General features: G+C 43.0%; 1 protein-coding gene across 1 annotated transcript in view; it reads right to left on the bottom strand.

Annotated features, from left to right (window-relative positions):
* Positions 1-24,531, bottom strand: part of Itpr1 (inositol 1,4,5-trisphosphate receptor type 1) — a 320,805-nt gene that overhangs the window by 144,322 nt on the left and 151,952 nt on the right. Inside the window, exons 17-33 of the mRNA XM_076940207.1 lie at positions 23,670-23,828; positions 22,749-22,921; positions 21,602-21,721; positions 20,242-20,436; positions 17,616-17,867; positions 16,939-17,080; positions 15,853-16,033; positions 14,672-14,859; positions 12,243-12,381; positions 11,635-11,693; positions 10,187-10,348; positions 9,826-9,996; positions 9,351-9,416; positions 8,548-8,685; positions 5,227-5,352; positions 3,274-3,474; positions 1,009-1,260 (exon numbers count right to left, since the gene is read on the bottom strand). Of these exons, the coding sequence (XP_076796322.1) occupies positions 1,009-1,260; positions 3,274-3,474; positions 5,227-5,352; positions 8,548-8,685; positions 9,351-9,416; positions 9,826-9,996; positions 10,187-10,348; positions 11,635-11,693; positions 12,243-12,381; positions 14,672-14,859; positions 15,853-16,033; positions 16,939-17,080; positions 17,616-17,867; positions 20,242-20,436; positions 21,602-21,721; positions 22,749-22,921; positions 23,670-23,828 (2,724 nt within the window). The remainder of the gene's footprint in view (positions 1-1,008; positions 1,261-3,273; positions 3,475-5,226; positions 5,353-8,547; positions 8,686-9,350; positions 9,417-9,825; positions 9,997-10,186; positions 10,349-11,634; positions 11,694-12,242; positions 12,382-14,671; positions 14,860-15,852; positions 16,034-16,938; positions 17,081-17,615; positions 17,868-20,241; positions 20,437-21,601; positions 21,722-22,748; positions 22,922-23,669; positions 23,829-24,531) is intronic.

Genomic DNA, 24,531 nt, shown 5'->3' with positions numbered 1-24,531 from the left:
CAAGGAGAGCAAGTCTTCTAAAATAAATTAGACATTACCAAGATGACTTGCAGAAATGTGCCCCCTATCGTCCAGTACTAGGATAGGGAAACAACCTAAATGCCTTTAAGCTGATGGATGGATAATAAAAATGTGAAATACATATACATAGTGGAATTCTAGCCAACCGTAAAGAACAATGAAATCATGAAATTTTCATGTAAATGGAGGGAACTAGAAAATATTATATTGAGATAACACAAACCCTGAAAGACAAACGCCATGCTTTCTCTTATTTGTAAGGCTCAACTCTTTAGATGTGAGTCTACGACCTGGAGTAACTGTAGGCACCAGGGAAGTTAAAGGGGTCTGAGAGTGAAGGACAGGACACTGGAGTGGGACATGGGAAGACATGGTTGCTATGCAGAGAGAAATAGGAAAAATGGGTGAAGAGATTTATTTTTTTGTCTGCTGGGGATAGAGTTTTACTGTGTATCTCTGTATAGCTTGGTACTTACTATGTAGCCCAGGCTAGCTTCAAACTCATGGCAATCCTTCTACCCCTGCCTTCTGAGTGCTGGGATAATTGACATATGCCACCATACCTGGGTTTGCAGGTACACTTTAAGGGAAGCAAAATTTCAGGTCATTTTTATTTCCTACAGTTACCTGTAGTTTCCAAATTTTATACAATGAACACCCATCATTTCTGTACTGAGTTCTTGCTTAAAAGAATTACACTTACAGGTGAAGATATCTCAGTCCACTGTTAGCTTCACTTCTAGGCAGTTCACTCAGGGCACATCCTCTGTGAGCTGAATTTGTTCCCCAAACCTGAGGCTTTTATCCCACCCTTTGTGAGGAAGCAGAGACTCACTTGCCTCACGTTCTTTTCACACAAAATCAATATCCAGGAAAACACTGTTCCAGTGATGTTAAATCTTTCTGCAACATGAGCTAAAGGGTCTGATTCTGAGGGCTTTACCAGGCCAGCCACCATGTCTCTGTTCAGCCCCACATGCTACTCACCTCAGGAATGCAGTCTTCATGAGTGACCACACGAACGATGTCATCAAGCGGGAGCAAGGAGTTGCACTTGATCTCCGTGTACACATTCTTGCCCTCTGTGCACACAGCCAAGAGCTCCACCAGATGGATGTGGTACATGAGCGGGCTGTTCTCATCCATCCGGTCACGCTCGGACCGCATCATCTGGATCAGAGTCTGGAAGGAGGCTCTGTCATTGTAGAACACGAGGACGTCCTCTCCAGAATTGACAAGCTACACAGAGAAAAGCGTTCATTGTTGATACAAGCCTGCAGGAGTGAGGCAGCCTTATAAAATTCTACATGCAGAAGAAGGGAGACTTACTCCCCAACACAGGTTGTGTCCGAAGCCCATCTAGATCCCACGTGTTTCTGGACTGACCAACCAAACTTTCTTAAAAGCATCATATGAACCCAAAGATACAGAAGTTAACTATGGTGACCCTAATGGATCTACTAGGAAAGGACCACTCTGCACACCAGACCATTAAAAGGAAACAGGAACTGCTAGCGTATTTTTAAATATTTGCATATCTTGGTGTGTGTGTGCGTGTGTGTGTGTGCGTGTGTGTATATATATATATATATATATATACACATATATACTATATATATATATATTGGTTTTTTGAGACAGGGTTTCTCTGTGTAGTCCTGGCTGTCCTGGAACTCACTCTGTAGACCAGGCTGGCCTCGAACTCAGAAATCCGCCTGCTTCTGCCTCCCAAGTGCTGGGATTAAAGGCGTGCGCCACCACTGCCTGGCTAGTATATTTTAGAAGGCATCCTGATGCAAGTCTTCCACCCAGTGCTTATATCTTTGGCCATAAAAAACATCTAATTAAGATGTTTTTCTTTCAGCTCTCATCAAAAAGTCAAATCATTTTAGCTGGGTGTGGTGGTGCATGCCTGTAATGCCAGCATCCAGGAGGCTAGGGCAGGAGGAGGATGAGTTCGAGGCCAGCCTTGATAGAACACTGAGTTTCAGACCAGTCTGGGCTGTGAGGCCCCGCCCCTCAAAAGAAGAAAACAACAGAGCAAAAAAAAAAAAAAAAAAAAAAAAAAAGTCAAGGCATAATTTGTCTCCTTGGATGTGCCCTCTCATAAATTTATTTTAATATATATCAATTTTAGCACAGCATAAAGTACAAAAGGTTTTAAAAAGGTTGGCACAAAAGTCAAAATAAACTCAGTCAATAGTATTTACTCACTGTCAATATATCCTCAGCTCAGAGGCTGCAGGACTTGGAGAGGAGCTGCTGATCGCTGAGCCTAGGGCCTTGTTCACCTATGCATGCTGGAACTGAGGGACATCCCCCAGTGGTCTGTTTGCTTATTAACAATTAATTTCCATGAGTTCCAATCAAGGGTCTAGAGCCCAAGACAAATACATTGCTGTGTTACCTAACCTTTTTCTGCCTCTGTTTCTACGTAAAAATGGGACACAATGTGACCTCTGACTCAAAAGTGCTGTTGGGTAGGATTAACACTCAATCACAAACTTCTCAGAACAATGTCCAGACTACTGTAGGCTTCAAGTCATTACCTCACTTAATCCCCACAGTCAGTGAAAACACTCATGTAACAGAAATGGTCGCAATGTCAAGACATGAGAGTCAGTGCAGGCCACCCAATAAATGATGAAGCAGGTACTTGTACCCAAGGTGGAGCCAACTCTGCTGCCCCTGGAGCCACAGATGTGGATGTCATAGTAAAGCCAAGCACAGGAGGAGCTTACTCAAGTTCCATGGAAGCCACCATCGTGTTTGCAGGGTGGGCCTTCCTAATCAAAGACAACCGTCACCGCACAGAGCCAACTTCCGCAAAGACCCAAGTGAAACTTTTGCCTCCACCCTGCAGACCAGGTGCTCCTTATGAAACATCAAGTGGAAACTGTTCAAGCTAACTAACTAGTGAATAGTTAAATAGAAAGTTCTAACTCCTAAAGAGGAAGCTGCTATGGCTCACTTGTCTCACTCGCATTCAACCTCCGCATAGATGTCGGTCTATCATTCTTCCTTTTCTCTGTCTCAAGAGTCCAACCCCAAATGCCTTACAAGTAATAGATTTACTGCTACAAAGAATCAGTTCAGACAGTTGCCTAAGCCACGGATGTGAAACTACACATATGTACAAGTACAATCTTTCCTTCACACTGCTCCTCAAGATGGTGCCAGATCACACAGAGAGACTAACTTTAGTTTCTACAGAACACCAGATGGAGGTAGATGCAAATATGTGGTTATCACCTCAGCCATGACCATGTCTTGGCACTTTTTAATGAATTTCCCTTCTGCCTTGACAATCGTCTGGAGAAACTTGATATACTGGACATTTCGACCGTGGGTCTCTATGCAGTGAACGAAGTGCTGGACCACTCTCTCGTTGATCTCACTGCACAGCTGGAAGTTGTTCATGAAGATGTGTTGCATTGTCACTGCCTCCAGGATCTGGCACAAGACAAGAAGCGAGCACAAGGATATGGTCAGAAAGAGAACAGAGCAGGCTAGTGAGATAAACTGCATTACTAAAGCCCAGAAGCACTCCTACATCTGAGCATGCTTCTCATTCTTGCTTCACACTACTCTATTAGTTAGCAAACTCCTTGTATTTACAAGACACTGTCAAATAGCTTTTGACAATGTTCTGTGTATTGTACAGTATACTTTACAGTGTAGTACAGCTGTTCTAGATTTATGTGTATAACTGTTTTGTCTGTGTGCATACATGTACACCCCATGTGTACCTGGTAGATGCAGAAGTCAGAAGAGGGTGTCAGATCCTCTGGAACTAAAGTTATGAGTGGTTGTGAACCACCATGTGGGTGCTAGGAACTACACCCTAGTCCTTTGCAAGAGCAATGTATGCTCTTAGCCACTGAACCATCTCTTTCCCAATACAGCTAGTCTATATCCCCGTCAACACAGTCTTTTCTATTTTGGTCAAATCTTACATGTCAATTTCTGTTTGTCTGATAACTCATCATGGTGTGAAGACTTTGTCTCACCAACTGCCTGTGCCCATCAAGTTTGGGCCCTCTTTTTTTCTTCCTTTTTTTTTTTTTTTTTTTTTTTTTAAATAAAGAAAGGCTATTTATCATTTCCCTGCGTTCTTTAAAAAATTGTTATAAAGATGCTGAGTATCAATTCTTTGCTGAACATATGTAATGCAAATGTCTTCTCTCACTCTGAGTCTTAATTATTCTTGGCTGCTCTTAATGATGGCATCTTGGGCATTGAAGCTGATTTAACAAGGCTCAATTAATCGATATTTTCCTGTATAATAAAATGTCCTTTACACACAGTAATGTGACTTGCCAGAGTCAAGAAGACATCCCACAGTATGGTCTAGGAACTTTGTTTTGTACATGTTATCCAGAGATGCTCTGTATTGCACTATACTGGCAGAGAGCTGAGTACTGGCCGGATTTTGGTACTGTTATTCGTATGGTTTATCACCTGCCTCAGTATTTTATAAACCTACAGCTTCCTTACTCTCTGATGGACTTATAAATAATAAGTCTCCATGTAATTATTTGGCAGTCAGCAGGTCCAAGAAAATTTGGTAATAGGTTCTACTGAGTATGTGTATTTGCAAGGACATCTTTTGCGGTGTTATTTAGAAAACAAAAAACTGGGCAGTGACTACTTACTCACTAATAAGGAAGTAAACTTTTTTTTTTTAACTTGCAGCCATTTTATGGAATGCCATTGAGCCATTGAAAACAGTGAGAAAAAAACCCCACTTATTTCTGATTTGCAAAAGCATCAGTGATGTAGTAAATGCAACAAAAGTGGATATAAGATATATGTGAGTGTGAAGACATATTAAACAACATGTGTTATATTTACTGAATATATCTAGAAATATGCACTTAGCAAACATGTAGAATAAAAATGCTCAATGTGGGCCTACTCCATACTTAGCCAAGTGCTGAGGAATATCACTATTGTATATTGGTAATTGTGACACAGTGATGGATGGTTTTAGGAAATGTACCTCTTTTGCCCTCCCGAATTTCCCCCTTTGTATGCATGACATCCTAGCTTCACAATATGGAGTATTTATATCCTGACAGCTGTTAAGAATGGTCTCCTTTAGAATGAATGCTCCATTCTAACAAGATCCAGAATACACAACAAAGGACAACTGGTTCCCCAGAGTCCTCCCAGTACAGGGCTGCCAGAGGCCTCCCTTCTCACCCCTGGGTTGAGAAACAGGTTTATGTGTTTATGCAGCAAAGCTTGATTCTGCTGGTTGCCCGCGCAGAAATTCTGCAAAAATTCATGAGCCAGCCTCATGATCTCCTGCATCTTGGTGTCTTCGGCCTGTGTGAGAGGAGAGACAGAAAAAGCACTTACTGTGTAGCTTCTACTCCATGCAATACTCCATTCAATACCCTCTACCAAGCTGGGATCCAGAAGAGTATGCCCAGGGTACTGATGGTAGAGTAAGGTGCTTGCCAGACCCCCTGAGAATTAGCCAGAAAGGAACAGACTCATGCCTTGTGAATGAAAATAAATTCTTTCCCACTGGCCGCTAACACAAACACAAAGATTTTGCATAAGAAAATTTTGACTTTGCAGAGTTAAAGTCAACAGAAGGATTCTACTGTCTGTCTTTAGCTGCAATTTCAAAATTCCTGCTTTTGAGAACGGGTCCTGACAGTGGAGCAGAGCCCATTTTACTCCTGCTGGCACATACTCAGCTCATCTGCTCATGTCAGTTCTACAGCTACTGTGAAGCATGGTAACTTCCAGAAGCATGTGCCAGGAAGAACAAGAGACATCAGTAGATTATAAATCAAGACACCTGCACTCAAGACACCTGCCTTCTCTGTAACCCCAGTCATATTTATAAACTAAGACTTAGCTTTTCCTTCTGCAAAATGGGACAGTATCTGCCCTGGGTAGTCCACACTGTTGGTCATGTGATGCTTCCACAATTAAGATTGTGATTTCATATTAAAAATTTTAGTGCTAGCAAAGAGTTAAGTACCGTTGTTATGAAACATAAAACCCACTGCCATTCTGCCCAATTCTCAATCACAAACATTTAAGGCAATAATGGGAGGATGAGGCTCTCCAAGGTGGAGCCACCGTTCACATCCTACTGCATCCAACTCCTGAAGCATCTCGTATCTACTACTTCCTCCTCCAGACAGAAGACTGACAGCAAAGAGTAGAGACCTCTGTCTACTTTGCCCTGATTTCACTTGGACATGCATGACCTGGCTATGTGACCTGGAACTTCTCGGAATGCTTAGCCAGTCACTGCTCAGGACACGTCAGCTCTGGGTTTGAACTGAGGTCATCAAATTGACAGAACAAGGCAGAAAATGTTGTAGGATTAGTGAGTCAAGAAGCTAATCCCCCAAACACTGTAGGAACGTATGCAACTATCTGGAAATGAAACAGCTATTCTGAGCTGACATGCTGGGCAAAAGCAGGCAGTGAGTTGCAACTGCCCCATATTTATAACTTGTCAACTCTGTCCCAAAAAATAACCCTGGGAGAAGGTAGGACAAACCTATCAGGACCAAGTGGTAGAAAGATTATGAGCAAGCAGCTATGGTAATCAAGCAAAACCAGTGAAGCACAAGTCTTTGTTGTTCTAGGAGGGAGTGGATACTACGCCTACTTCTAATTTGTGGGCAAAAGTTCTAGGTATGACATCAGATGACTCAGGATAGACTGATTGGTAACTTTTTCAGTCCTACATGCTTCTGTGTCTTCTACTAAAAAAGGAATCTGCTGAGATCGGGGTGGTGAAGAGCTTCTGGAGTTTGAAGGGCATTTTCACAAGGCAGGCATGCTTGAAAGGCATTGTGTTACAAGATGTCACCTGCTGAGAATCTCTGTCGTTCACACAAACTGGGATGTTTGTGCCTATCTCACAGTGAGTGAGCACACACAGAGGAGACAGAGACAGAGAGAGTTCTGCCTCAGAGGCACCGTCTCCAGATCAATCTGGTTGTCCATACTTTAACACTGCTCTATGAATGGCTATCATTAAAACCAAGGACCAAGTATGGACATCAAAACCATCTCCTCATACTACAAACTGGAAACATGTGGATGACATGTATACTGCGTTAACTCCAGGTTACCTACAAGTCTAATTTGCCAGAAGGATTCAGCCTGTGCTTTCCTGGTGGCTGGGGTAAGGCACAGCTCACCTGTTTCATAACCTCTCCATGACTGAGAAGGCAGCTTCTATGTATGCGCTATCTAGACGGTAAAGCAGCAGACCCAGATTCACAGGGCAGCTGAGCTGGCCATACACACACATCTGTGCCACCTTGAGTCTTCCTGGCCAGTGTCCTCATTCAGGCATGACTGTTTCATCAGCAAGTCCACAGGACACAGGAGATAAACAGCATAAGGACTGCAGCAAAGTGCTGGAAGTCCCTCAGCAGCCGGCTTCCTCCAGGACCTGCTTCACCAAAGGGTCAGCCTTTGAGATTATTATGGAGCACGGAGCACTCCAGAGTCATACCAAACTTCCCTAGGCCTCAGTTTCCCAATATGTCAAGTGGGTAATAGACCACAAAGCCTCACTTCTGTTACAAGGTTTGATTGAATGTATCCCCAATTGTCTGTCTGTCTCCATAGACGCTGAATAGTTAGGCTTCTGCCTGTGCTGACTCCCTTTTCAACAAAATCCAGCTATACCTGGAAAGAGGGAAATTGACCTGAGGAATTGCATTCATCAGGCTGGCTTAAGGGTAGGTCTGTGGGGGCATTTTCTTGATGAGTGATCGCTGGGGGAGAGCACAGCCTGTTGTGGGTAGTGCTGTCCTTGTGCAGGTGGTCCTGTGTTGTACTAAAAACCAAGCTGAGCAAGCCATGGAAACAAGCCAGTAAGCAGCACTCCTTCATAGTCTTGCATCCATTCCCACACTGAGTTCTTGCCTTGACTTTCTTCAGGGATGGGCTGTGACCTGAGACTTGTAAGACGAAATAAACCCTTTCTTTGCCAACACGCCTTTGGTCATGGTGTTTATTTATCACAGCGACAGAATTCAAATCAAAACAATACCGTTCTAAAATACAATCTCTTGGAAGTAAACAACAAACAAACAAACAAACAAACAGGAAGGTGTACTTGGAAAAAAAGGAGTACTTGGTCCAAATACATACTCAGATGACAGGACACTGCCAAGGACTAGAGCAGGTTCCACTTGCCTCCAACGACTTGTAGAGATTACCTTGTTTTAGTCGTGTTTCAGACAAAGGTGGACAACACCAGCTAATATGTAACCTCTGGAGTAGACCTAGATGGAGTAGTCCCCATCTAGGATGGGTTGGATATGACAGAAGAACAAGGTCTTTCTTTTCTTTATAGAATATAAACATTGGAGGTGCTGAGGAGAGGTGATCGTTCTCATATAAATTACCTGGACTTGCTTTAAGTCACAAGCACATCACTGGCCCTCACCCACGTCCTCCAATCGTGAAGACTTTTGGAGTGGGCCTCCAGCCCACCCTGGAGAGCAGCAGCCTGGCTGCAGGCCCACTCACCTTCTCGTAGGGGATCTGCAGCAGCTCCAGCACCACAGCATGTGCACCCATGTTCCTCAGCAGCCGCTGCTGCTGCTTCTTGCTCTTCCTCACCGACGCACTCTCTTGCACGCAGAGCTTGCTAAGTCGAATCAGAATCTGAGCGAAAGAAATAAACCACAGAAAACCAGGAACTGTAGTGTGAGGAGAGGCCTGAAGGGGAGGGGTCATAAATACATTCACAACTTAGGACAGAGGCATTCCTCCAGAACATAGTATCTATGCTGATTGTACAAAATGTAATCTATATGAAAAAAGTGTGTCCTGCCGAGTAAGTGGCACATCAAGGTTTCAATGGCCAGTGAGATGGGTTCATGGGTCACTTAAATGATCTGGCTGGGCAACAGCTGACAAGACCTTAGGAGGGCTTTGCTGGGGTTAAAAACGCAACGCTTCCAAGCCCAAACTACTATATGCAGAGGTTTCTAAAGCCAAGCATAGACAGAAACCCTTAGTGATTATACGAATGAATCTTGGATCCACTTCAAAAACCTGAGAATTATCTAGTTCCTATAAAACAAAACAAAACAATGCCTACAAAAAGTGAGGGACTGAGGACACTCAGATAATACATAGCACAGCTGGGTTTTAAACTCAGACCTGAGGCCGAAAACCAAATATTCAACCTAAGGGAGACCTCCTCCTCTCCACAGTCAAACTTTAGAACAAAGAAAAAGAGCTCGCGTCCTTGTGCCTTCGACTTGCCGATCGCTGACTAAAGCTCACTAGAGTCATGGGGACGAAGGTCGGCAGGGGCCGCTCACCTCTTTCACCACGCGGTAGTTGTAGCTGCTGGTGCTTTCATGCTTCAGTGGCTTGTTACCCCCCTCCTAGGGACCAAAAAGAACACATGAGGTAGGTGATTCTTGTGGTCTACTGTTAGGTGAACATCATACTTTAAGAAAGCACACACACTGTGCATTGTCTTTCAATAATCAGGCCACCCAAGACATTCACCTACTCTTGACCCCTTAGAAGAAGATGTGGTGGTCATGGGAAGCCATTCCCTACTGAGTCTCTTGAATGAAATCTGGTGCTACTTCCCTCAACTAAGTCTCTTCTACATGGTTTTTGTAGCTAAATTTCCCAGGAGAATAGCTGTGACCCTGGCTACTTAGCAAGCATCTCTTGATAGCAACCATCTTATCATCTACATTTATATCTGAGAGTAAAAGAGGATGCTGCCTTGTTTTAAGAAGCAGGAAAGCCACTCTGAGACCTAACTTGGGCTGTGCTCACCTCAGTTTTCTTATGTTCATTTTCACCAGAGGCTCCGTCCATAGGCTCATCGGGACCCTGGCCTTTGTACACCCAGAGTTCAGACTTCTCTACAATGGACCTTAATTGGTCCAAGTCTTGCTTGATCTGTTTGTAGTTGTCCACATCCTGGCTAGTAACCAGCAGTTGAACCTTAATGAACACAATGTGTTAGTTACATGAACCTTAAAACACACATACACACTCACACACACCCCCTACACACATACACAGAGACAGACAGAAAGACACAGAGAGACAGAGAGAGACCCGTAATCCTTTCATTGCACACAACGCCTGACAGCTTTCTGATACCCAATGGCCACGCTGGTCCAGGCAGTACCTGCTTGAAAGCCTGAAGGACCTCCTGCCTCTGGCTGAAGTGCCGGAAGAGGAGCTGCAAAGCCCCAGACACCAGGGGTGGGTAGTCATGCATTGTCAAGTGGAGCAGGACCCTGAGGAACGTTCTGCCACCGTGGTCATCCAGGTCTAGAGGTGTGTTCTCCTCACTACAGGAACACAGGGAAGAGAAAGAGACCAAGTGAAACCACAGTCCCAGGACCATGTGAGCTCTGCCAGAGCTGAACTCCAGTTCAAACGCGACTCCATCCAATGGACCCTCGCTTTTCACCAGCTCCTTTTTTGTAAGCCAATCGTGTTTTACCCTCAGCTCCACTGTGAGAAGAGGGGACAATTATGATGTTACAACTCCCTAATTCTCCTAGTTCTTCCACTGGGCTTCATCTGTGCTCCGAAATCTACAACAAACGTGCTCCTTGTAAGCTTTTTGTTGAAAATGCTGTAGCTTAGCATTTATGACATCATCTGGTAATAAAATAAAACCAGGTTTGAAAATATCTGGTCTGCAGTCTAGAAAGCGCTTGCTTTCTGTTGGCTTGTCTTCTTGCAACATTGGTTCTGGGGAGCAGCCATTGCTCTGTAAAGAATCACAAGTTGGCCGTGTGGAGCAAGGTTGAAACCTCAGCTTTATGCATAAGCCTTTATCAACACAAGAAATACGAGTAAGACAGCCAGTGTGTGCCATTCCCAGTTACTATATCACAACAGTTGCATGGCAGACCCAACAGAAACTAGAACCACTCAGCAGGGCTTCAGTCAGCCCAGACAGCTGTGAGAAATACGTGGTGTTCGAATTCTTAAGATTTTTAGAGATGTATGTTATGAAGCAATGAACAGTTCAACCAAGTATGCTGCTTATAATCACTGTGCCCTTAGGATATTGATTGTAGATATGTGAGTTTATACTAATAATGTTTTATGTTAAAACTAAGGTCTGCGATATTAGGAGGCATTTCCATTAGGAATGATTAAAGGATATGTTGTGGGGGGTGGGGGGTTTTGGTTTTGTTTTGTTTTTAACTTTTGCTGCTGTTAGTTTTCTTTGTTATTTACTTTTGCTGTTGTTGCATAGCTTGGCTATCAGTGGATGAAGTCAATGACATGAGTAACCTCTATCTGATTTGAACCCCCTTTCTCTACTCTATTGACCCACACCATGTAAAAATAACCTTGCAAATATATACATATTAGGACACCTTAAATCTTTTTTGTCCTAGGACGGAGACACACACACACCCTAAATATTTTCTGTCCTAGTCAGGAAATACACACAAGCATGGTATACCACCTAAGTTCTGTGACTCAGTAATTCCAAACAGAGCAATACAAGGACCTGCAGGCTGAATGCTCAAGAAAAAACCCTGTGAGAGTTACAGAAGGGCTTCCTTCCACACTCTAGAACTGCCACACAATGAGACAATAAAAGCACACTTTCCTTCCTCCAAAGATGCCTTCTGCTTGTTCTTCAATGTGTTCAAAGTCAAGAGCTCCTGAAAGGTGAAAGTACATAAAGTTAGACACAACAAGGACTGAAAACCTGCTTCTGCTGGACTTACCCTAATGTGCTTCAAAAGCAATGTTCTCATGTGACCCTTAAACCTGCCTGTCATAACCTACAAAGCCAGGGAGCCAGGCCAGCCCAGATGACCCTCACACCTGTCATTTTTTTCTTGCTAAAGAAGTGTGATGGCCTCACTCCAAAAAACACTTGTGCTGTCTGGGAATCACGTCTTTCCCTTAGTCTTCTCTAGTATCTATGACTGAGTAGAACTTCAAATATGGAACAAAATTGCTGGTGGAGAATATCTTTGGCATTATGTTGGTTTTGAGTTGCTTTATAGGAAACTCCAAACACAATAAACCTCAGGTTTCTTCAGTCCCTAAAGGTGTAACCCCAAGAAGCAATGTTTTTGTGTTTGTTTGTTTCCTCAATATACTCTTGATCAGAAAGTCTTTACAATACTGCAATCTTCAATCGTTGAGCTCCAAGTGGCATTACATCCCACTCTATGGCTGAACCCCATGCTGGCATCACTAACCTGGCACATTGCTTGGCCCTTCTTGGCTGCTGTTTCCAGAGGATGTTTCCGATGACTGAGAATTGCTTTCATCAAACTCCCGCTTAAAGATACACAGGAGGCAGGAGATCCTATAATCCAATCTCACGTTCAAAATAAACTAAAGATTCAAGGAGAAATGGAAACACTTCGGTTACATTAACATACCATCTTTAACACTTTGCCAAGCCGCTGCACTCTGGCAGGGTCTGGTATCAGCTGCATCAATTACCTTAAGCACTGAGTCAAATATTTGTCTTAGGTTTCAACAGTCATTTTAACAATAACAGACTTCTAAGGGGCACATCCTGTCTGCCCATGACACCTTAGCTTCCGGTGTAGGCTTTGGCATCCTAAATTAAACACCCAGAATAATACATCAATCATGCCTCCATTCTTTATAAACCAGGACTATATTTCAGCAAAGACTGAAAACCAACTCTGGGCCTAACCAGAGATGAAGATGGCTGCTTTGGATTAAAATGAACTGACAGAAATTTTGCTTTTACTTCTGAGAATTAGCTTCATTTATATTTCTGATTGTCTCCTCTGGTTAGGTATAGCCCCCCTTCCCCCCTCTTGGTTTGCTAGCTTCGTCTATTCCCTGCCCCTCTATTCCCGCAGACACTTTCCAAAGGAATACTGCTAGAACCCAAAGAAAAGTTAGCCAGCTGCATCATTTAGGCATCCTACTGACATCCCTCCTTCCTCTCTTCAGCTTCTACTTGGCCCTCTGGGTGACCTTACCCAATTGCAGGCTGTCCCAGATCCCACATGGAGACAGATGTTTGACCTGTCTCCAAGCTCTTAGTCCCCATTCCCAAGGACCATTGCACATCTGGTTCAGTATCTCTCCAGAACCTCAAATTCAGTATTATGCAAAACCAACCACAATTGTTACTTCTAGGTGTCAGTTTAGATAAATTTAAAGGACAGCCAGATGGGCGGCCAGGGCCTGGGAAGATATACAGAAAGGTGGGAAGATGTGGAATGAGCAGTTATTAGTGAGGAAGGAAGGCTTCCTTTTGTTTTGAGTATTTTTCAGTTGTAGGAATATAGCAATTGGCATGGCAGATGGAAACAATCATGTTAGAGAAGACAGATTAATAATTCTAAGAGTGAGCCAAGTCCTTGTGTGTGGAGGGGGAAAAGTCAGTTGGAGACTCTTGGCCTCATTACATCTCTGAACTCCCAACAGCTTGTGATGCTCTCTTTCTGCTCCATGCAGGTAACTTTCAACCCCAAAGATGTTCCTCAGTAGAAAGACTCACATTAGCTATGTTATGGTAAGAGTAGACACATGGTAGGCATGATCTATCAACTGCTATTTAACTGGTTTAATTGGAAAAGGGGTGGCAATGTGTACTGACTGATTCAAGATGATTTACCATCTCCCTTTCCCTCTTAAAAACAGCTGTTCCCAAACTTGTCTCTACGTCAGACTCCTTGCATTTGCTAAATCCTAAGACTTCCAAGGTATGGCCATGGGCAGCTCTCACTGCATCTGTGGGGAGCAAACCAATTTACTACAGAGGTCTTTTCTCACAACATAAAAAACATTATCTTTGCCCCTGCCTCTGGTGTCCTCAAATCAGCTGACCCTTCTTTAAAAATAAGAATTAATTTTTATTATATATGTATGCGTCTTTTGTCTGCATGCTTATCTGTGTATTACTTGCTTTCCTGGTAGTACTCGTGGAGGCTTGAAGAAAGCCATCCAGCTTCCTGGAATTATAGTCACAGATGGTTGTGAGCCAGCATATGGCTTCTGGGAATCGAACCCAGGTATTCTGGAAAGGCATCCAAGTTCCTTTAACCATTCAGTCGTCGTTGTAGTTCTCAGTTGACTCATCTTTATGTTTTAACAGCTAAGCACTGATTTTCAGATGAGGTGTGCCTATGCTCCCTCTCAAAACGATGCTTTTTAGGATCAGAACGTCAATGGATTTTGTTCCTTGCTGGCTCTCAAGTGCTAAACGGGAGTTGGTGTGCAGTTAGTATCAACTAACATTCACGGCTGAGTAGGCGAGTGGATGAAAAGGGTAGAAAATAGAGGAGGAAGAGGAGGAATAAGAAGAGAAAGAAGAGGAGGAGGAAGGCTTTGCAATGCTAAGGGTCCTGGAGTGAACAGTGAGTGAACTCTAGGCAAAGGCTTGGCTGGAGACAGGGTGAGCAGCTGTGGTGTAAAGCTAAGGTAACTGATGCTGGGAGGCTGAATAGACAAAGCAAGGATGGGGAAGGGGGGGAGATGGCAACAAACAATTAAAAGGAGCAATTCCGAAATGATACATCGGGGTGAGCTAACATATTTTGCTGTTTTTTTCCCCCCAGAATGCCTTGGGTCCCTATCAGAGCAGAGAGGGGAGATATGAAACAGAGGCCACATGAGTATCCTGTTCCTTGCACCATACCTGGAGTATTTCAATGATCTTCAACTTGGTGTCCATGACCATGATGTCCTCTTTCTCTGGCTCTGCCTGCTTCACATTTCCTTCAGGGGCAGCAGCCATGGGCGTCATGGGCAAAAAGCCTCCTCCCCGAAGCACCACCTGGGTCATGAGCTCCCCAACTCCATGGATAGATCTCATCACATTACTGCCTAGAAAAGGCCGAGTCAGACCATGGTCATGACACCTTTGGAGACAGCCTGAAAAATCTGATTAGGGCTATGGGTTTTCTAAGGTAAACTATTCAACACATCTCTGTTCAATACATTCTCTTGACCAAGGGACCCAGAACGGTTAATAAGCACTGCAAATTGAAGACTTCTGAGATTAGTGGAACACCGTGGTTTTGACATCTCCACTGGGGTGTTGTTTCTTTACTAATTTCATCACCAGATTTGACTCAGCAGCAATGATGTGTGCTTGTGATTGCGCACAGAACAGGACTGTAAGTAAGCAGGGCACAAATACTTTTGCTGCTAACAAAAGCTGCTTGGCCTTGAACGTGTTACATCACCTCTGAGTCTCACATAGGAAAAGAGCTCTATGACAGAACTCAATGGTATGATGCATGGAAAATGACATCACACAGTACTAGGCAAATAGGGAGAATCCAGTCAAATGCCTTTTCCATTCTAGCTACAGAAAACAAGCTAAGCATATGATACACCATGGTTACTCTATGGCTATCCTGACACCCCCCCCCCCCCCAAATACAGCATGAAAGAAACATATAAACAAGGATCTTCCTATTCACAAGTGAAAAGGAGTATCAAGATATAAGCTTGCACTTTAGTTCATCATACGGGAGTATCACCCTCAAGTGTCTCAGAAGCATGGAGAACAGATGGCAGAGCATGGGCTTTGGAGGGGCAAATGGTCAAAGCACAAGGCAACTTTCAGACTATTCAGTAAGACACATGGAAGGACTCAAGACAGATACAAAGGGAAGAGTAAATTGCTAAGAACGACCAAGAATGATGGGCAATGGACTTAACGGAACTCTTCCAGACTTTATTTCTATTGGTATGCTCCCAATGGTGAGAAAGGACAGGGACAGGGCAGGATGTCACATGTTAAGGCATGGCATGAATGAGACAGCACGGGCTGGGAGGGCATCTGTCAGCACAGACACTTCAGATACTCACTCTTCAGCTTCTCCTCATCATTGTTACCTTTATTCTCTTCTCCTTTTGTCATCTTGCTAATGGGGAAGATAGTAGTCACATGGACACAGTCTAAGATTGCCAAGAGGATCTTGGTTAATCGGAGAAGGTCAGAAAAGTTGTAGAAACCAAAGTATATGAGATTCCTGGCTAAGTTCACAACCTATTGCATTAAAAAAAAAAAAGAAGAAGAAATTAGTATTCAGTGACCTGTGTCCTCCTGTTGCACTTGATGCTCACTAGCTAATCAAGACAGATCGTGCCCTTCTTGATGGTCAGAGAAGCATACATCTGGATTTCTGTTTACAGATCGTGCCCTTCTTTATGGTCAGAGAGGCATACATCTGGATTTCTGTTTACAGATCGTGCCCTTCTTTATGGTCAGAGAGGCATACATCTGGATTTCTGTTTACAGATCGTGCCCTTCTTTATGGTCAGAGAGGCATACATCTGGATTTCTGTTTACAGATCGTGCCCTTTATGGTCAGAGAAGGCATACATCTGGATTTCTGTTTCTGATACAATTTTATTTTGTTTCACTAGGAAGAAAACTAAGAAACAAAAGTGTGCAAAACTACCCATCCACCTTGATGACTAAATCATAAAGCAATGAGCCTAATCAATTGGTATTCTGACTTCCCAAGAATATACCAGAGCATAACCAGTAGGAACACAAATAAGGGCACTTTGAAGCTCTAAAATATTGTCTATAAAGAGTGATGGTGGTCTTGGAAGTTATTTAATGCAAAAGCAACAAAAATTTATGTTCCTCAGATGATGAGACTATGACCCATCCCAAGCATGGACTTTCTCTCCTAACACTTTCAACAAAAAGTGCAGAGGCTCTGTGACACTCTCCCACTCTGCATAATTTACCTTCTGCGTTTCTATGAGGCTAAGTGACTGGAAACTCTTCTATTTTGTTGAAACAAATCTGACCCAAATTCCTTTTGTGTTTCAGAATGAGAGCACTGTTATACAATTGTCAAGGATTAAAATACCTCCTACTTATTCCACAGAAAAATGACCACTGATCACAAAATTTCAGAGCACTTCACCATGCCTTACCTCAAATGTGAGCTTATTTTTCTCCTTATCGGAGAAAGGGAATCTTTGACAAACCACATCTCTTAGGTACTCCTCCACAAACTCCATCGTCTGTGCAAAGCGCTCTTTAATTTCATCTTTGGATGCTCCACTGCTGTCATAGCTGAGAGAGAGAGAGAGAGAGAGAGAGAGAGAGAGAGAGAGAGAGAGAGAGAGAGAGAGAGAGAGAAACAAGGGGGGATGTCTCTTCCCATTCAGGCCCTTTTAGGCTGCTTAGCCTTCAAAGACAGCATCCCCTAAGCTGGACCAGACTTCTGTTTCCTTCCTTAGCATGTACGCTTACAAATCTACCTCATTGTGTTTACTGCCTGTCTTTCACCAGTATAGTAGAGGTAGTTTTCTAGATTCTTCACTAATATTCCCCAGTCTTGGGACATAGTACAAATTTAGATTTTTGCAAAAGAAAAGAGATAAACAAGAGATGGTAAAATATACTTTGGGACCCTATTTTCTTGAGGAATTAAACAATATTTGTTAGCTACACAATTCTATTTAAATACTGAAGGAAAAAAAGTTCTTCTTTCTTTTATGATTTCACTAGGTCACCTATATGGCTTCTCTGCTGCTGCATAGAACTTTAGAATCATGGGGTTTTGAAGGGACATAAGATCTCTTCAGGGAGCTGGACCCAAACTTACTCATCAATGGCGATCTCAGAGGGAATTTCCGACCACAGACGGGCATATTTCACAGGGGTCACCTGCTCCTGGGGATCTCGGTCCACATGCATGTGAAGCATGAGGCGGCAAAAGGACGCCCTGAGGTCGTAGGGGAGGTTCTCATCAGACATGCAGCGGAGAATGAGATCAACATCCAGCTGCCCGGATATTTCATTGATGGCCAGGTACTGGCGGTCTAGACACATCCTTGCAAAGAGGTTCAGCTGATACCTGAGGAAAACCAACAGAAGGCTCATGCTCAAGAAATCATTTCCTCATTCATGTTTTATAGGACTGACATATGGCTATCAAACTTATATACCAACATCCCTAAATGATTGTTGTACACATAATTTTGGATTCTGAACTAAAGTGATGGAAGAAAAGTTCATAGTATACCAGAGTAAGGGTCAACATCACTAGTCACACATCTGCCTCGATATGTTAAAGCAATCATGTCATGTGATTACATTTACCATCTTTATCTCATAAAGTAGCGAAAAATGACAAAGCCTGAAATGATTATCTTTCTGCTCCCCACTTTCTCTCTGTACCGCCTGCATTTCATACAGTACAGCAAAAACCATGCAGGAAATGTCAAACATACAAATATACATACTTACATAAAGTGTAATTAAAATTCTACAATATCTTTAGCATCATATATCATGAAAGTTACTACTGGTAAAAATGTAGGTTGAATCATTCAATGTAGTACTGCTTACTAAAGTTAAAAATATGAGTTTCCATCACGCCATCTCTTCACCAGGAGTGGACATTCATGTGTACACAAAATTAAGTGAGGACGTGTGCTCACAGGAAAAACTCAACTGTGGCATATGAAGGAATGCCAAATGCCAACAGAAAGTGACATGTTAGCACACAGAAGGCATACAGCAGTCAAAATTATAGAAACAGTCTACACCTACTGACACTGAAGTTCTATTTTCATATGTATTTCAGAAACAATATTAAAGAGAGCTTTAGAATGGTATCTGCTGTAAGGCATCATTTGCATAAAATCTGAGCAACAGAAAACATATACACATACACATGAAATATAATGTAAACATAACAAGAAGGAGCTGCAGAGATGGATCGCAGTTAAAAGCACTTGTTGGTCCTGCAGAGGACTTAGGTTCAGTGCCCAGCTTCTACATGGTGCCTCACAACCATCCATAGCCTCAGTTCCAAGAGATCCAATGCCCTCTTCTGATCTACACAGCAGTAAGCACACATGTGGTGGTGCACGGCCCATACATGCAGGCAATGCATGAAATAAAATAAAGTCTAAAAAAAGTAACATAAAATAATAAAAAAGACTACCATGTGTATAAATAGAATAGTTGAGAATATAGGAGTCAGAAAAGGTATTTTAACTGCCAAGTTTTGTTTATCTTGTTAGGCAATATCAGAAGTACTAAGCTTTTTTCCCTTTTCTTTCAGAAGTATCTAGAAGTTAATTTCCCTTCCTTTTCTTTTCCTTTCCTTTCCTTTCTTTTCTTTTCCCTGCATCATTTGGCAAGGCTATGTAGCCTTGGAGCTGGGAACAAGACTAGGAACTAAGGAGGTCAAGAGACTGGACAGTGGTGACATACAGTGATGTATGCAAGCAGACAGGTGGACAGCCCAGGAATGACAGCAGCTGGAGGGTGACAGCTGGAGTGTCTCTGTGGTACTAGGACAGAACTGAAAGCACACACTGATGCACACACAATGCACACATCTCGGCATCGGAAATGCACCAGACCAACATTTTGGGTACTAGTTCATCTGAAAATCTCAAATGCTACAAAAAATGAACTCTTTTGAACATCATGCTTGGGGTCTGAACAGTTCTGTATTTCAATTTTAGAATTTTTAGACTAGGGCTACATGGTTTGTATTAGTGCAAACCCCTGCTGTTTACCATAGATTTGCATACATGAACACAGATAAATATGAAAATACAGGTGTGCGTACACATATGGAGAGACATTTTCTGTTTCTATAAATGTTCTGGAAGACTGGCACTATTATCCCTTATTTTAAAGATAAGGACTCCAGAATACAAAGCCAAATTTAGCCAAAGCAAAAAGGCTAGTGAAGTAGAGATCAGGACTTGACCAGAGGCAGCATGACCCCACAGCCTGCCTGCTGCCGACTGCACTGTATACAGGCTGTGCTGTTCATGGATCAAGTGTAACAGAGGCTGATCACGCTCTTGTCCTTCCTGTGACATGGACACACAGAGACAACCATAGACTATTGAGTCCGTGGCATCTTCTACTTAATCTTCACAAAGCACACATCTGACGTTCTGTTGGACAATCTTACTGCAAGACACCACACTATTACTTAGAGAAGTGGTTCGTCAACCTTCCTACTGCTCCAACCCTTTAATGGTGACCCCCAACCATAAAATTATTTTTGTTGCTACTTTACAGCTATAACTTTGCTACTGTTATGAATTGCAGTGTGTGCTCTGATGGTCTTAGGTGACCCTAAGAAAGGGTTCTTTTGACCCCCACAGGTTGAGAACCACTGCCTTAGAGTGGCCAACGAGAGAACCATGTGAGCCGCTGTTGTGAGTCTCTTAGCCCAGGCCCAGCATGCTCGCACTCACCTGTAGTAGCTGAGGATGTCCCTGTCTTCCTTCTGCCCCTCTTTAGCATCCTGTGCCAGTTCCCTAACACTCTTACTGCGGATCTCTTTGTTGCTGTCCCTCCAGAACAGCCACACCTCTTCCTCATCTTCCCCAGCTTCAAGGGCATTCTCTCCGGTAGAAACACCTTCAAACTCAAAACGAGAAAGAACCAACCTGTGAAAAAAGAATAGGAGATGGAGATTTTATGAAACCCTTTGAAGTCTTGCGTCCCTTCCAGCCCAGAGACACACACAGTGCCGCTTTGCTCTTTCCTTCTCCTGGTGGCAGAGCCACAAACAATCTGTATGGTCTTCATGTGCTTTAACTTGGGAATTCACAACTAGCACAATTTTTCCTCCCAGTAGACATTTGGCAATATCTGTAACATCCTGGTTGTCACAATGCCAGGAGATGCTACTAGGATTGCGCAGCCACAACCTAGGGAGACTTTTGTTAAATATTCTAGTGACAGGACATTTTCTGCCATGAAGTCATCTAGCCCCAAATGTCACACGGCCAAAATTGAGGCCCTTTGCATTAACAGGGGTACATGAATTAAGTTACAACTAAGAAAAAAACTGTACCACTATATTATACCTTAACTCTTTAATATGGCCTATACTGCTTTAGTATAGTCACCAGAGAAAATGCTCCCTTACTAAAAGTAAATAACTACTATTACCAAAAGAGTAATAATAGTAATTATGATTATCTGCCATAACTATAATATAGTATTTATATATAATAATTATAATGTAATATATAATAAGCACTACTTAAACAGTTTCCTACATTTTTATTTCTTGTGTGCTACAATGGATATGTAGAAATCGGTGGGTAACTTGTAAGAATTAGTTCTCTCCTCTCACCACGAGTTTCCAGGGAATTGACCTAGGCTCTCAGGCTCAGCAACAGATGCCTCCACTCTCTGAGCCACCTCACCAGCCCATTACACTTTTGAACAATGATAATTTACAACTCCTCCCAATACTGAATTAATATTAACACTGAATATTTGTTAGCATCCTTTATTTTTTTAATGAATGATAGAAGTTCATGGCTCATCAACTCTTTAAACTGTGTGTCAAATACTCCCTGGTGGGTTTACAGTTCTAAAGTGTATGGAGCGAGTGCCCTTCTGTACAGAAGGTCACATTGAAAGCAAGCTAAATGCAAGCTCAATAGTTCTTTTAAGCAACGCCTGTGAAACACAACTGAAATGCTACCAAAACCACAAGCTCTGAAGAGAAGAAGGAGCTAGGTTTAGTCCCCATGAGCATACAGCCATTTCCTATCAAATGTATCTTACAGTTAGTATATGTCTCTAGATGGTACTTACTTGGTCTCAATCAGGATGTCAGCATTGGTGGGATTCAGCACAGCTTTACAGATGAGCTCCTGGGTCACAGGGATTGACTTGTTCATGGATACACAGAGGTCAGAGAGATAATCTAAGAACCTAACAAGAAAGAAAGAAAGCAGGATGTTGTACACATACCAAGCAGAGGGAGCCTGACTCTTCCTCATATAGACAAGCCCTACATTGCCTTCTCAAGAGAACGTAAGCGCAGTACAGATTATGATGGCAGTGGCCACAAGAAGGTCAGATATGGCAGATGAAAAGAAGAAAATGAAAAAGGAAAAAATAATCAAGCAACAGAGGAAAAATAACTGAGGCTAGTGAAAAGGTGGTAAGACCGCTCAGAGGAGGAGCAGGATAGAACGTTCTCATCAGAAAGAGACAGGGAAAGCACTGGGACCAGAAGGCCCGGCCTGCTGATGCCTGAAGCTGCCTGTGACAAACTCGTTGTACACTGCTATGGATTATCACTTGGAGACATTCTTTAACCTGGCTTATGCTGTTTCCTTGTCTATCAGGAAAGACATAGTATATGCTTTCTAAGGGTTTTCCTGAGGACTAAATGTGAAGCTTCATAAAGACTAGCCATGTTTATAGCAGCTCTGACGATTGATGACACTGTACTGTGAACTGCTTTTCATGTCACCTGAAATCTCAGGGAGAAGAAAGTGGAAGTGATAGGGAAGGGTCAAAGGGAATGGAGCAGATCTGTGGGGAGAACGCGCTCAGATACAGGAAAGCATGCAGGAGACAACCAAACATAACAAAGAACATGGTGACAACATGGGCAGGAGTTCTGAGAGCCACAGGCTAAACAATGACTGAGCAAAAACAAATGTCCTTTACCATGTGTCATGTGACTGACAGCTCACAGGTATTTACCCTTGCTCATTTAGCAAATGAGGGAATTAAAGTTGGGCAGAAAAGAGAGGTAAGCACTGGTAAACACTAAAGTTGGGGTTACAGAAAGGGGTCCAGTACCGCATTCCTGCCGCTACACATCACAGGGCCACCGGAAACTGACTGCTGCCTGTCTCTAGGACAGCAAGCCTAATACACAACACCAGGGACAGTTCCACATTTAGATGCATAGAGGTATCCTCTTGAGTCTCCTCTGCTGCCTCACCTGGGCTCCCTGTTCTTTCGCACCAGACTGACAAATGTGTCAATCTCTGCTGCGGTGATGTGTTTTTCCAGGAGCTTCCGGTTATTGTGGAGCAGGGCAGTGATGGTATCTTCCGCCAGCACATCATAGCCAATCTGCTTCTGCATGAAGCCAAACTGCTTGGCTATGTACTCCTTTTAGGGAAAGAAACACAAATCCACAGGAGAGATGAGAAGACAGTGCAATAAAGTTAAACGTTAGGAAAAACTAGCAGCAGGGCCTGAGACCTGTGGCTCAATAGGAAAAGGGCCCTGGGCATCTTCAGCCTTCTACCTCAGGGCAATGGGGGTCAGATCCTTTACTTTTACCAAACCCACTGCACAATGTCAGCAAGGAAAGCCTTATAATCTACATGTGGGTATTTTCAATGTACAATATCAGTTTTAATATACTGATTTATTGTTAAAATAGTGTTGGAAGCAGTATGACTCCAGGTTCAGTGAGAGACCCTATCTCAGGGGAACAAGCAAGAGGGTAGATGGATGCATACACTCACGAATACATTCACATATACTACACACACGTATCCCATATACATATACTGTAATTGTAAACATCAAACTCAAAAATAAAAATTTCACTGAAATGTGTTCACAAGAGGGAATTCTCAGTAGCTTGTATATTTCTTATATTTTAAAACTGACATCTGAAAAATGACATGTATTTACAAGTTATTGTGTGATGCTTCTCCCATATCCTTCTCAAGGATTCTGTGATACATGTGCTTGCCAACCATCTCTTTCCTTTTATGGGCGAATTTAACAGTGGACTATTCTCTATCCATTAAATGCAAAGGTGCATTAACAGGTAAAACTCATGAGAAAGGCACGTGAACTTCAGGGAGGAAACCAACAATCACTCCCTGTCCATCTTAATCCCCACCTGGTTCTTCCTGTAGTCTTGCTGTGAGTGTCGCAGGACCCTGTAGCAGAGTCGGCAAATATGTCTGAAAGGAGCATGGCGCTGGTCCCCCAGCTCCTCCAGCCGAAGCATCGGGCCGTCCCCACAGTCCGTGAAGGGGGCCTGCAACAGCTTGAAGATCTGTGTGTAAAAAGAAAGAACAGGCAGCCATCGCTGTGTGTTTTAAACTCTAACTTTCTTTCCAGGAAGAATCACAACTATAGAGACAGCAGGATTATATGAAATGGTTTCTCTATCCAAACACGTCAAGAGATTGACACCTAAATCTGTCAATTAGCTGGACTGGGCACCCACTCATTTATCGGTCCCTATACACAGGACAGAGCATTGTTCAGCATCGTGCGGGGAAGGATTTAGGTTGAAACCACACATCTTTATGACTTCTGCCAGGGACAGAATCAAAACAGATTAGCATTGATCCAGGCACTAAAAGTGAAGTTGTGAGGACTTGTTAGGTCAGGTGTCACACATGTCCACAGTTCAACTTTTGAACTCAGTGTCTTTGCATGCACACACAGGTATAGGCCGCCCTCAAACACTGAGCTGGCCTGCAACTCCTGGGAGGAGATTCAGTAGGTTTTATAACAGTTTGGGAACTATCTGCCTAGCTTCATGAGACTATCCAACCCTTTTCCTGTAAAGCAGTGTGACCTTGGCCACACCAACCACAGGTCTTCACAAACAGGGTGCAATTAGCCAGTCTGCTTGTGGATTAAGCTATAAAAACAACTATCATCTCGTAAAAACTGACAGTGCTCTCAGAGGGCTGCTGGATTTGATGCCTCCTGGCCTACAATCCTAGTAGGACCAAAATGAATGTAAT

Source organism: Arvicanthis niloticus, chromosome 9, assembly GCF_011762505.2.
Source record: "Arvicanthis niloticus isolate mArvNil1 chromosome 9, mArvNil1.pat.X, whole genome shotgun sequence".
NCBI classification, from domain to species: domain Eukaryota; kingdom Metazoa; phylum Chordata; class Mammalia; order Rodentia; family Muridae; genus Arvicanthis; species Arvicanthis niloticus.
This window is presented reverse-complemented; position numbering and strand designations above follow the sequence as displayed.